Here is a 14,204-nt window from a genome sequence, read left to right as displayed (position 1 = left end):
GACATAAAGCACTCCTTTCCAAAGTTATGAACCTTGTCATTCTTCGACCGACAGTAAGAAAAAAATATTCAGTAAATAACATAAGAAATGTCTGCAGGTCTCAAGATAAATCTTTTAAAAATTGATCTTATGTGACGCATATAAAGAATATATTCATATATATAGGCAATAAAGCATAATCATAACAAACTCCAATACAATCACACTCAAAGCTGATCTAGGTCAGAATTAACACCTGTCTGCCACTGAGCTCTTCAACTATCCTTTCACCCAAATTCCAAACCACCCTTGTATATACATGATTTCATTACACACATATACATCCCAAAACACAAACTGTTTAGCTTTGAATGCCATTATTTTTATAAAAAATAAGTCATACTTTTAAATCATGTTTCCAAGATTTGTCCACATTGGTACATGTGTGTATTGTTCATTTATGTACACTGCTCTTTACTGTCTGATTGCCTAAATACACCAAAACATTTATCCATTCTCCTGTCATACAAACTTGGTTGTTTTTCAGCTTTTTCTATTAACGATGTAAGTTTCCCTAGGACACATGTGCAAAATGTCTGCAGAATAATGTAGTTTCAAATCCAAGTACCAACCCATTCATAAGCTAGTCAAGATGAGGAATTTTTAAAAATGACATAGGGTAGTATCAAACTGGAATGTACAGACAAAAGAACCATAACCTTTGATATTTTCCCACCACTATGTGTTTACTGGGCCAGAGTGTAGATATATTTCTTACTATGAGTCCAATAAAAACAGTCTTTAAGTCACCCTTCTATGTAAATACCTCCTTAAAAAATGAACTACTGAGTGTTATGGAATGTGGATATTCAAATTTGAAAGACAGTATCAAATACTTTTCCTAAGCAGTTATACCAGTTCAACTCTCATTAGAAGTATAAATCTTCCTGCCTGGTAATCCACTTAACTCACTAACTCTTAGTAAGACCTCCTAGCTTAAGAATTTTTGACTAATCTGGTGGATACAAAATAGCATCCCACTCTGGTCTTAATTGTACGTCTATGACTACTACTGTGGCTGACCATCTTTTCCTACGTCACCCTCACTCCTCTACGTCTGTGTGAATGTTTTTTCTATCATGTCCTCTTGCTGACTTCAAGGCTGTGCATATGTATGCATGTACTGATTCTGTGTGCACTTACCAATGCATACATGAATCCTGGGGCAATTATGTTTCAAGTACTTTCTCCCAGTCTGTCTTTTCTTTCTACTATATTTACAGTATCTTTTCATGAATAGATGTTCTTAAGTTTAATTTAGTAAAATTGATCACCGTTTCCTTTTATGTGTCACATTTTATGTTTTAAGAAACTCTTCACTGTTAAGATCATTAAAGTTTTAGTTTCTATTTCTAAACGTTAAGTCTTTGCCATTCCCCAGTGATCTGCAATGCCACCTCTGTCACGTATCAGCTTCCCCACTTGGGAGGTCTGTTTGGGGGTTCTATATTCCAACTCACTGTCATACTGGTCTATCTCAAAGCCAGTAATACACCGTCTTCATTTCTATGTCATTATAATAAATCTTGAATGCTGAAATGGCAAGATGCTTCATTTTCTTCCTTTTTATGAGTCTGGCTATTTGGGGGTCTCTTTTTGCTCATCAAGTTCCTCACAAATTCAATACTGAGAGTCTAGGTGTAATTACAATGAATTACACCATTTTTGAGAATCATCTTTTTAATACTAAATCTTCCTATGCAAGAGGATAACTTGTCTGCATTTATTTTTTCAAACATCTTACGTTAAAGTTTTGTAATTTTTCTATATATGCTACATGTATTCCTAAGACCCATTTTTGTTCCTACTGTCCAGGGCATCCTTACTTGACATTTTTTGTCTGTTGCTGATATAAAGAAAGGCAATCAATTATTTTTAACATGGGTATTATTTCCAGCCATCTTGTGGCACTCTTATTTCTAATAATGCATTGTTTCTTTTAGCTTTTTGATGGAGACAATCATGCCACATGAGAAGGACTCTGTTACTTCTTCTTTTTTCAGTCCTTACTGTTTTTTCCTGCCTAATACACAAACCAGAATTTACAGAACAATATAGAATAGAGGTGGTGACAGTGGGTCCGCCTGTCTTGTTCCTGATTTTAGGAGATGACTTTTGATCTTTTATTATTACAAAAGAGATACCTTTCATCAGGCTAAGGAAGTTTCCTTCTACTCCTAGTTTGCTGAGAACATTTTCCATGAATACATATTGATATTCCTCAAATACGTTTTCCTCAATCCACTGAGATACACATACAATTTTATTCTAATTGGCTAGCCAATTAGAGTTAGCCAATTTTCCAGTGCCTTCCAAACCACCACTGCCTTCCTGGGAAAGCCCAATTTGGTCTTTTGTTGCAACCGGCTGGATTTCACGTATGCACACAAGTGAGACTGGTTCCTCCTATTCCTTTCTTCCATTGTTTCTGTTGGATTTAGGTATAAAAACTTCACTAGTCTGAAATTATGAGTTAGAGGTAAACTCTCACTTTACTATCTTGTGGAACTGTTTGTGTAAGATATTAAGAATCTGTTCCTTATGCATTGGATAAAACATTTGAAAAGTAAATCTCTAACTTGGTCTGGTGCTTTCTCTGTGAAAAAGTTTATTGTAACAACTGGTTTGATCACTTCGGGATTATATGACAGTAACCGAGCAGCTTAGCTTCAAACTGCATTTTCTAACTTTTTTTCCTTTCCTCTTTTTCTCCCAGTCTCAAAACATAGCTTTGAGAAAAACTACAGATGTATTTTCTTTTGTTTTTAAATACAGTCTCGGAATGTACTTTAAAACTCCACTCCCCTCCCTTTCTCACCTTATACTTTCATGCCTGAGGCACATGTATTTACCTGGATGCTTGTTAAGCTCACATCATGCTCACTTATCTGGTCATATGTTTCCTTGAGAGCTTCAGGGGCCAAATCCTGATACAAACCAGGCACCTTGGAGTTCTCTCCCCAGCAGGAGATTACTTTAAGGCCAGAGTTACTCCCAGCGAGAGACTGACAGCAAGATTGACTGCGACTGATTTGTAACCTGGTTGGGCCCAAGATGGTGCTGGTCCCTTCACCAGATGAAACAATAATTCAAGATAAGCCATAGAAGCAAGTCATGCCACTGGGCACCTCCCAGCCCCCTTGCCGCTCCTGCATTCCAAGCCCTTCCCCTTAAACCCCTGCACTCTCTCCAGAAATTGGAAAATGGCAGTTTTTGAAAAGGCTTCTGGCCACTTTCCCCCTTGCTAGCAACGACTAATAAAATTAACATTTTTTTTTTTTAAATCAGACCTCACTCTTGTTATTTTGGCTTCTTTACATAAGTGGCAAGAAGCTGGACTCTCTTTTGGCTACATGACTACTCCAGCTCATGATTTCTTCTTGAGACAGAAATTTCATATTTACTGGCATAAAGTTTTTTTCCTAGTATTTTCTTATCTTTATGATCTCTCCTGTATCTATAATCACACCTTTTTTTCATTTGTAATATATATTGTTAAACACTTTTTGCTCCATTGTAAAGGAAATGGCCTTGTGTTGACCCTATGTACTGCATCTCTGTCTTCCATTTTACTCATTTCTGATCCTTGTATTGTTGCTTCAGTTCAACATGCTTTGAACTTAAAACTTTTTAAAATCTTTTCAAGGTAATGCTTAGCTATTTACTGTCAGTGACATCTCCTTGCTAACTTATGGATATAATGTTGTAAATTCTCCTCAAGGACTGTTACAGCAGATAGCTAGTCAGACACAAGAAGAGCTGGAGAGAACTCCCTGCTGGCAAAAACACACACACACACACACACACACACACACACACACACCAGGAATGTTAGGTGACCATACGATGGTCAAGTGGTTAACTGTCTCTCTAAAATAATTGGTCACAGCCAGCACCAAAGAAAGGCAGTCTCCTAGCAGATAGAAATATCTGAAACTGGTGATCAGCAGCTTCCCATTAGGGTCTCAGGAGCTGGGCAAGTGCACTTGAGCACATGCATTGAGAGGCGAAATGGCGGAAGACCCTCTAGGAACACTGGACTGTAAAGCAGGAAAGCGTCTCAAGTAGGCAGGCGAACAACTTCAGTAAACACACTGCACACGCAGCCCCTCCCAAGGGCTGTCAGGCCACTGCGCAGGCAGAGAGCCCACCCGAAAGGAGGAATCACAGGAGGATTAGTAGAAGACCCCAGAAGAATGCCAACATTGGCAACATTGGCAATTCTAATAAACTTTCACTCCTGCTCTAAAACTTGCCTCAGTCTCTCCTTTCGCCTTAAGCCCTTCAGTTGAATTCTTTCTTCTGAGGAAGGAAGAACTGAGGTTGCTACAGACCTGTACAGATCGAGTGATGTGAACATACTGTGGTGTTGCACAACACGGATACATCACAGCTAAGTACCACTTTAATCAAATCTCATATATTTGGACAGATGGTAATTTTACAAACATTCAGTTTTAGTATTCTTTTCCATTACAGTTTCTTCTTTGACCCATGAGCTGTTCAGTATTATTATTATTATTTTTTTTTTTTTCAGGCGGAGTTTCACTCTAGTTACCCAGGCTGGAGTGCAATGGCGCGATCTCGGCTCACCGCAACCTCTGCCTCCTGGGTTCAGGCAATTCTCCTGCCTCAGCCTCCTGAGTAGCTGGGATTACAGGCACGCGCCACCATGCCCAGTTAATTTTTTGTATTTTTAGTAGAGACGGGGTTTCACCTTGTTGACCAGAATGGTCTCCATCTCTTGACCTCGTGATCCACCCACCTCGGCCTCCCAAAGTGCTGGGATTACAGGCTTGAGCCATCGCGCCCGGCCCAGTATTATTTTTAAGTTTACAAATATAAGGTTTTAAAATCTGTATGTATGGGTATCTTGTTTCTAACCAGATTCAGTTTTCTAAAGAAACTAAATTATTTATTCAAATCTGAATAGCTGCCTTTTCTAAAGAAAACAAACAGGGCCTGAGAAGGACTCTGTACTTCTATATTTGAGTCCCAGTATATGAACTGCAACCTAACTTAATAGGTAGACAAGACAGAAAACCTAATTTAGGAGTATACCCTTGTTACAGTAGCTGAGTCTTGGCCAATCCCAGCCGTCATACTTCAACCATTCATACACTGCCCAGGGTTCAAACTGTGTTCAAATAAGGCAAATGCCGAGCTATAACCAGTCCAGTTGTTTCTGTACCTCACTTCTAATTTCTGCATATCACATTCCTTTTTTTTTCGTCTGTAAATTTGTTCTGACTACTAGGCATCCCTAGACTCTGAATGTGCTGTGATTCTCGGGGCTGCCAGATTCACAAATCGTTCATTGCTCTATTAAACTCTAAATTTAATTTGGTTGAAGCTTTTCTTTTAACATAACTCCCCTGTGGATAGAAAATATTGTCTCTATACATTAATTTTCTGAAATTTAACACATACTTTAGGGTCCTGCACGTGAACCATATTTTTAAACATTTCTCGTGTGCCTGAGAATATGTAAGTTGGGGTTAAGAGTCTATTAAACCAAACTTGGTAATTATATTGTTCCTATCATTGAACAACTTTTATCACCTTTTTTGTCTTTTTGACCTCATGGTAAATTGAGGGAGATGGGTTATTAAATTACCAGTTTATCTGTATCATTTTATTTGTATATTTTGAGACTTTTGTTTTTAGGTGCCTACAAGTTTAGGGGCATGTTTCTTGAAAATTTAAACCTTTTATCACATGCAGCAACTCTCTCTCTAGTAATGCATTTTATCTTGAAATGTATTTTGACCAATATCAATATTGATGTATCTTTCTTTTGGCTAGTAATCTTCTGGTACAAAAAGAGGTACAGAGGTGGCTATAATTAACAATATTCTGCTGATGCCAATTATTTATTCAAACCTGAATATCTGTCTTTAAATAGCAAGTTTAATCAACTGACATTAATAGTGACTACTGGACTTATTTTAACATCTTGCTATTTAATATGTTCTAAATTTATGCTATTTTTTCCCTTTACATTTTTTTTAAGATTGGATAAACTTATCTTTCGTTTTTGTTAAGTTTTTTCTTACTACTCCTTCCACCACCTCCCTATTCATTTGCAAATTTTATGGTGCATTCTTATCCCCCAAATTTTACCAAGAATACAAAACCCCAAGATACAGTATTTCAAATTCCCTATCAAAGCAAAGACCTTAAAATTAAAACCATTAAGTCTCCAAGCAGCAAAACCCAATGAAAAAGACATGAGCCAAGCACGCATCAAGTTGTTCAAATTAGAACTGAAGTGAAATTTCTTAAACAAATAAAAAGAAGAGAAGAATTAATTCCAAGCAACAGGGAAAATGAAGATAGAAGACACATGAAATTCAAAGAAAAATCAGGCCCACTGCCTGTTTTAGTACAACCTGTGAGCTAAGAATGGTTTTCACATTTTTAAATGGCTGGAGAAAAATAAAATAAAAATAAAAATATTGTTTCATAATGCATAAAAATCAAATGAAATTCAACTTTTGGTATGCATAAATAAAGCAGTACTGAAACAGAGCCACACACATTTGCTGATACATCATCTATGGTTGCTTTCATACTATAAAGTCAGAACTGTATAGCTGCAACAGAGTACCACATGGCCCCACAAAAACCTACAATATTTACTATATGGCCTTCAAGATAAAGTCTGCCTGTCTGTGATTTTTAACATATTAAATGAATGGATTCTATTAAGATACTTAGTTTCCACATGCCCTTCAAAATCTCAAGGAATCATCACAAAAGATAGTTTGAAATTTTAAAGTCTACTGTAATGTTATAATAAAAAGTATCATTAATAAATATCAAGAGAGCTGACAAGAAAAAATGGAGATAAGAACTAGCCCAGAAAAGAAAAGCTACAGCTACGATCACATAAAAGAAAATGCTGCTGCAAAGACAGAAAGAGTTCCAGAAAATTCCCAATTTCAGAATCCATTAAACAGAAAGACACTCTGGAACAAATATCAAGGTAATTTTAACAATGAAACCAATCTTAGCTAACCACTTCCACATATAGAAACTTCCAGGCAGCATCAACTTATACTTCTAAAATCAAGCTCTCTGACTAACCTCTAAACAATGTTCAAATGCTCTGTGTCAAAAGGTACCTAAACACGAGGCTGAAGCTGGAGAGACACACAGGGCCGAAGACAATACCAGCCCAGAACGAGAAGAGGCACAACAGGCAGCTAAGCCAAAAGCCATTATAGAAATCAAAACATGTATTTTTAAAATTTTAATTCTAAGAAAGTGAGAAAACAATGACAAAACCATACAAGATGCAAAAAGGTGTTAAATGGTCAAATTCTACAGTTCTTTCAAGTAACATTACTTGTTCTCTGTGTAGCACAGAAAAACATGGAAAGCTTTTCACCTCATTCTATGAAGGCAAATAACCTTGACACCAAACCAAACACATACACACACACACACAAAACAAAATAAAGAGCTCAATCTCCTTTATGATACCACCCCTAACCACAATGACCAGGTAGGGCTTATTCAAGTAATGTATGGCCAGTGCAACATAAGCAAACCTATTAATACAACTCAGTATAATAAAGGCTAAAGAAGGCAAATGCTAACATATATCAATTATAATCCTGACACATATTTTAAAAGCATTTGACAAACTTTAACACTTATTCTTGATTAAAAAACAGAAGCACCCAGCACTTTGGGAGGCTGAGGCAGGTGGATCACGAGGTCAAGAGATCAAGACTATCCTAGTCAACATGGTGAAACCCCGTCTCTACTAAAATACAAAAATTAGCTGGACATGGTGGCGCGTGCCTGTAGTCCCAGCTACTCAGGAGGCTGAGGCAGGAGAATTGCTTGAACCCGGGAGCCGGAAGTTATGGTGAGCAGAGATCGTGCCACTGCACTCCAGCCTGGGTAACAAGAGTGAAACTCCGTCTCAAAAAAAACAGAAGCAATCTCCTAACACGCTGAAATAAAAGAGAACTGCCTGAATATCATAATTACTAGCAAAATATTAAAGGCACCCATCAAAGTCAAAGAAAGATAAGGATGATCATGCTCACCTTAACAAATGAACGTTCTATGAGGGCCTGAGGCCAATATGAAAAAATATGAGTATGTAAGGTTAAAATGTTGCAGGGGAGATAAAAATTACATTAATCGCAGGTAATTATCTATATAGATACTATACTTTTAAACTGAAAGCACAAGAAAATTAACAATAACTACCACAAATAATTATAGAGCTCACAAGATATGAAATAAGCACATAAAAGTTAATAAGTTTTGGCCGGGCACAGTGGCTCACGCCTGTAATCCCATCACTTTGGGAGGCCGAGGCGGGCAAATCATGAAACCAAGAAATCGACCATTCTGGCTAACATGGTGAAGCCCCATCTCTAATAAAAATACAAAACTTAGCTGGGTGTGGTGGTATGCACCTCTAGTCCCAGCTACTCAGGAGGCTGAGGCAGGAGAATCGCTTGAACCCAGGACACGGAAGCTGCAGTGAGCCAAGATGGCGCCACTGCACTCCAGCCTGGCGAAAAGAGTAAGACTCCTCAAAAAAAGTTAATAACTCTCCTACAGACTAAAATAACAAGACTACAACAGAAACAACGAGAAGGTCTCATTCAAAGGAATAAACGCTATAAACAGCTAGGAATATATTTCAGGGGGAAAAAAGATATAAGACCAAGACCAATGTACAGAAAAGTACAAAATTTCCTTGAAAGACATTAAAAAAAGAATGACCCTCAAAAATAGAAACCAAGCACACCATGGATAGATTTCCTATCATAAAAATGTCAAAATTGTATTAAAAAATTAATAAAATTCCAATCACAACTGCAATTTAGACATATTTAGACATTTGTTCCCTTTTGCTTTAAAAAATAATTCTAAATTCATTTAGAAAAACTGATGTGTGAGACTCAACAGAGAAAACCTTCAAGGAAAAAGAATAATAAAGAGAATCTAGCATCATCTAAATATTAAAAGTTTTAAATTTAAAGATACTGGAATCAAATTAAGCACATTAGAGGAATGTCTGTAACATTTAAAACCAAGAATATAAAAATGTCTTTTAAATAAACAAGTAATTATTAAATAATTCTGTAAAAGGAGGATGAAGGACGTGAAAAGGCAATTTACAAATGAAGAAAAGGCTGAGCAATGCAGCTCACACGTGTAATCCCCGCACTGTGGGAAGACAGGAGGATCGCTTGAGGCAGGAGTTCAAGATCAGCCACGGCAACATGGTGAGACCCCGTCCCCCATCTCTACAAGAAAATTAAAAATCAGCCAGGCCTCGTGGTACACACCGGTAGTCCTAACTACTTAGGAGGCTGAGGCAGGAGAATCTCTTGAGCCCAGGAGCTGGAGGCTACAGTGAACTATTATCATGCCACTGCATTCCAGCCTGGGTGATAAAGTGAGACCTTGTCTCTGGAAAAAATTAGAAACAGCAACATTAAATGCTGGCAGGAATATGAGGAAACAGATACTGTCTTTAACTGATGGGAATATAAATTATCTTTTTATGGAATGTAATTTTGTAGAATTTATTAATATTAAAATATTAAATGAACAAATGATAACTGGAACAGTGATGCCCTGTTTAGGAATCTATGCTTATGTACAAAGGTATTCACTACCTTATAAATAACATAAACAGAGGAAAAAAAACTAAATGCTCATTAATGAAGAAATAACTTAAAATTTGGGGTAAGACTGGATTAATATACAGCAGTAAATTAAAAATAAAAATAATAAAATAATAGTTACTATAATTCTAAAAAAGTATAATCCCATACATATATATATATATATATATATATATATATATATAAAACAAAGGAATCCCTAACCTATGTTTACACATATAGTTAAGAAATACAGACACTGTAAGTCCAAGGCTTATGCCAAATTATTGTCTAACAAATACCTTCATATGCTATCACACATAAAAGACATTTGTAATTATTAAATATTTTACATAACTTTTGAAATTAACTAGATTAAGTGCCATTTTAAAATGAACAGCTATAGGTAATGATTAGATAATTATATAAATATTTAACCAATACTTACATACATATATATATATAGTGTGTAACTTTTAAAACCTGACGTTTAAGATCACCTTCCGCATGCTGAAAGAATTGAATAGTGCTTACCAATATCATTAATCACTGCTCTTATTTTGGAGACAAAAGGACCAACTTCACCGGAACTCATTTTGGCTCTTTCCTTAAGGTCAGCACCTGCAAAGTATTTTATTTACAAATATAATCTAGTTGTAAACAAAATTTTAAGGCAAATAATTGAAAATTTACTTAAGATTAATATATACTTCAGGATCAACCTAATTCATCTTTAATAGAATGACATTACTTAAGTTTTCCTTCCCAATGGCCATATCAGCAAGAATAAAGTATTTGTCCATTCATATGTCTACCATGTGTTTAAAGCAGTGCTTCTCCAGGTTTCTGGTCTCAGACCCCTTCACGCTCTTCAAGGAAGACACTATGGTTGGCATCTACTGATCTATAGTTACTCTATTAGAAATCAAAACTAAGAAATTGTTTCAGTGTTTATTCATTTAAAAATACAAATGAACCCATTAATGTTAATATAAATAACAACAAATTGGTGATACAACCTTACTTCTGGCAAAGCCCTGTCAGTTTACCTACCACCGTTTCTGCAGTGTATTAGCACAAATGCCAACCCAGAAAAAGGGCAGATCACACTTCGGTCAGTCCCTCTGACTTCATGGATGCCTGCCTTGGGGACTGTCAACCACATGGGAGAAGCGTAGATTTAAAGTATTAACAAAATGACAATTTCATAATTATGACTACCACAGAATCGTAACTTCGGAACAGAGAAAAATAAATACATGGAATTCCTTAAGGGATCATTAAGTCTGAGATCAAAGATGAGATGGGTCCCCAATTAAACAGACAAACAACAAAGTAAAATTCCAGTATAGAAGGCATATACTTAGCCATTTACCCCATTAGTCTATTATAAATTAATCATGATGATATATAGTATCCTAAGGGCTGGAGCAGGGGCATTATGATGTAACACACTTTTAGGGAGAGTGAGAACCAGAGTTGACAAAGCACATATCCTAGCGTCCATCAGGTCTTAGATAAGTATATCCTAGAAAATCTTTCACATATACAAGAAAATACATATACTTACATTCAAGCGAGCATATAAAGACTAGTAAAAAAATAGATATAACCTAAATATCCATCCACAGGATATGTGGAGAATTAATAAAATAAGGACATAATTTAAACAGAATGTTACCTGGGTAGCATGAATATGAAAGAATTACAGTAAATACAGATAAATCTAATGAATAATATTAGTGAAAAAGTATAATTACAAAAAGATACACACGATGATGAACATAAATGTTTAAAACATAATGCTGTGCTGGGCGCGGTGGCTCAAGCCTGTAATCCCAGCACTTTGGGAGGCCGAGGCGGGTAGATCACGAGGTCAAGAGATCGAGACCATCCTGGTCAACATGGTGAAACCCCGTCTCTCCTAAAAATACAAAAAATTAGCTGGGCATGGTGGCACGTGCCTGTAATCCCAGCTACTCAGGAGGCTGAGGCAGGAGAATTGCCTGAACCCAGGAGGCAGAGGTTGCGGTGAGCCGAGATCGCGCCATTGCACTCCAGCCTGGGTAACAAGAGCGAAACTCCGTCTCAAAAAAAAAAAAAAAAGAAACAACTGGTAAACCTGACATCATTAATGTAAAACCCCCATTCAACCAGTGACAATAGAAATAAAATGAAAATAGAGTTCAAAGAGTGAAAAAAGATACTCAAATGCACATCAGAGGATATAAAGAATATATTAAAAACATCTGCAAACCAATGAAATCAGGATATAACACTCAGAAAAAAACCCTAAATGATATGAGTAAAGAATCTACAGGAGAAGAAATAAAAATATTGCATAATTGTGTGTAAAACCACTCAGACTCTCAAGTAGCTGAAATTACAGGTGCCACCACCACTCCTGGTTAATTTTTATGTTTTAGTAGAGATGGTGTTTTACCATTTTGGCCAGGCTGCTCTCGAACTCCTGACCTCAAGTGATTCAACTGCCTCAGCCTCCAAAAGTCCTGGGATAACAGGTGTGAACCACTGTGCCTCGCCTGTTTCCATGTTTCAAATGTGGATAATTTTGAGAACCAAACCACTGATAAGATAGATTCCACTGAATTCATTGAAAATGACATATGAATTTTGTTTAAAAATGCCAGTGCTTGGGCCAGGCATGGTGGCTTATGCCTGTAATCCCAGCACTTTGGGAGGCCGAGGCGGGTAGATCACGAGGTCAAGAGATCAAGACCATCCTGGTCAACATGGTGAAACCCCGTCTCTCCTAAAAACACAAAAAATTAGCTGGGTATGGTGGCGTGTGCCTGTAATCCCAGCTACTCAGGAGGCTGAGGCAGGAGAATTGCCTGAACCCAGGAGGCGGAAGTTGCGATGAGCTGAGATCGCACCATTGCACTCCAGCCTGGGTAACAAGAGCGAAAATCCATCTCAAAAAAAAAAAAAAAAAAAAAAAAAGCCAGTGTTCACAGTGCACTGAAATCTTTGAAACTACTTAAACTTACGATGAAAAATTTTAAATCTCAGCATAAAAATGTTCAAAGGACCACACATACATTCAAAATTCTTTTAGCAGTAATAGGAATGAAAAGGTTGAAGATCAGTGACTTAAAGCATTAGATCCCAAGTGGGAGGTTAACACTCACTGTGAAGCCTTTTGGAATTTTAGGGACATTTTTGGCTGTTGAGGAGCTTTACTGACATATGGGGTTAGTGGGGGCCAAGGAAGCTAGATATCATGTAGTACATAACAGAGAATAGTGTGTTTTCCTATAACTTCTCTAAAGTTCACTGGAGTAGTCTACTGCAAATATAAGTATCGAAAATTAATACATATTAATCTTAAAGAATATTTAAAATAAGGAATTGATTAAAACAAACTGAAATTTTAGGAGAGGACAATTATAATGGGTGATATTTAAAATATGTTTTCTGAAAATTGTTAAAGAATATATCAGTTTCATGCATTCATGCATTGTCTACTCAGTCTATTATACATTTCCAACTATATATTTAGATGAAAAGTTTACAATAGATAATGCAAAAGCAATATAAGTTATTGTAAATATGTAATAGAGGAGATACGAAATTCATTTAAAATGACTGATAACCTGGTATTAAATTATTAGGAACATTTGAAATACAAGGAACATATGAAATCTTACTGAATCTTCTTATACTTTTTTACAATAATCTCTCCTCATATCAACCTCCTTGGCTATGGTACTGCCAATCACAAAGCTTATTATACATTTTCAACTAGATTAGTATTTGTGACATTACTGAATATTGTTACATGGTAACCACCTTTAATACCCCTGTGTACTATCTCTACCTTTTTCTCCAAAACATGTAATCCCCTTCTAAGTAAATTACTTACTTGTTATGTTTATTTTTCCCTCTGTCTTTTGGTCTCCCTTGCTTGGAGACAGTTTAGGAGGAGAGCCTGGAGGGCAGGTCTTTTGAAAAGTTTGGCATAAAAAGGAGGAAGAAATTGGTAGCTGAAGGGGTAGGGCATACGGAATCAGGAAACTTACAACTGAAGTTTTTAATGGAAGTATTTTAAATTTAATTTTTAGTGGAAGTATAATGCGAACATATAGAAAATTGCACACATCAAAAGCATATAATTCTGTAAATTTCTACAAAATGAAGTCAACTGTGCATCTACCACCTAAATCAAATGAACATTCCCAGCACACCACAGTCATCCCACATGTCCCTTCCTTATCATTACCCATCTCCCAAAACACATTGACATTTATCACCAAATACTACTAATATTGCCTATTTTCAAACTTCATGTAATTGGAATTATGCAGACTGACCTCTTCCACTGAACATATTTGTAGGATTCGGTCTGTACCATTCATCTAGGAGTAGTGCAGTCCTGTTCCTTGTAGAAATATTTCACAATTTATCTGTTCTACTGTTTGCTCATTGTTTGAGGTGTTCCCAGGTTTTAACTGTTACTAATAGTGCTGTCCTAACTACGCTTGTACATATTTTTTAGTA

The 14,204-nt window shown here is 36.4% G+C and overlaps 1 protein-coding gene across 2 annotated transcripts in view; it reads right to left on the bottom strand.

Annotated features, from left to right (window-relative positions):
- AUH (AU RNA binding methylglutaconyl-CoA hydratase) overlaps positions 1 to 14,204 on the bottom strand; it is a 142,751-nt gene that overhangs the window by 90,291 nt on the left and 38,256 nt on the right. The window contains exon 4 of one of the 2 annotated variants that reach the window (XM_003938192.3): positions 10,218 to 10,304. The exons of the other annotated variant lie outside the window; for it this stretch is intronic. Coding sequence (XP_003938241.1) covers positions 10,218 to 10,304 — 87 coding nt within the window. The remainder of the gene's footprint in view (positions 1 to 10,217; positions 10,305 to 14,204) is intronic. 2 annotated transcript variants of the gene reach the window in all.

Source organism: Saimiri boliviensis, chromosome 2, assembly GCF_048565385.1.
Source record: "Saimiri boliviensis isolate mSaiBol1 chromosome 2, mSaiBol1.pri, whole genome shotgun sequence".
NCBI lineage: Eukaryota > Metazoa > Chordata > Mammalia > Primates > Cebidae > Saimiri > Saimiri boliviensis.
This window is presented reverse-complemented; position numbering and strand designations above follow the sequence as displayed.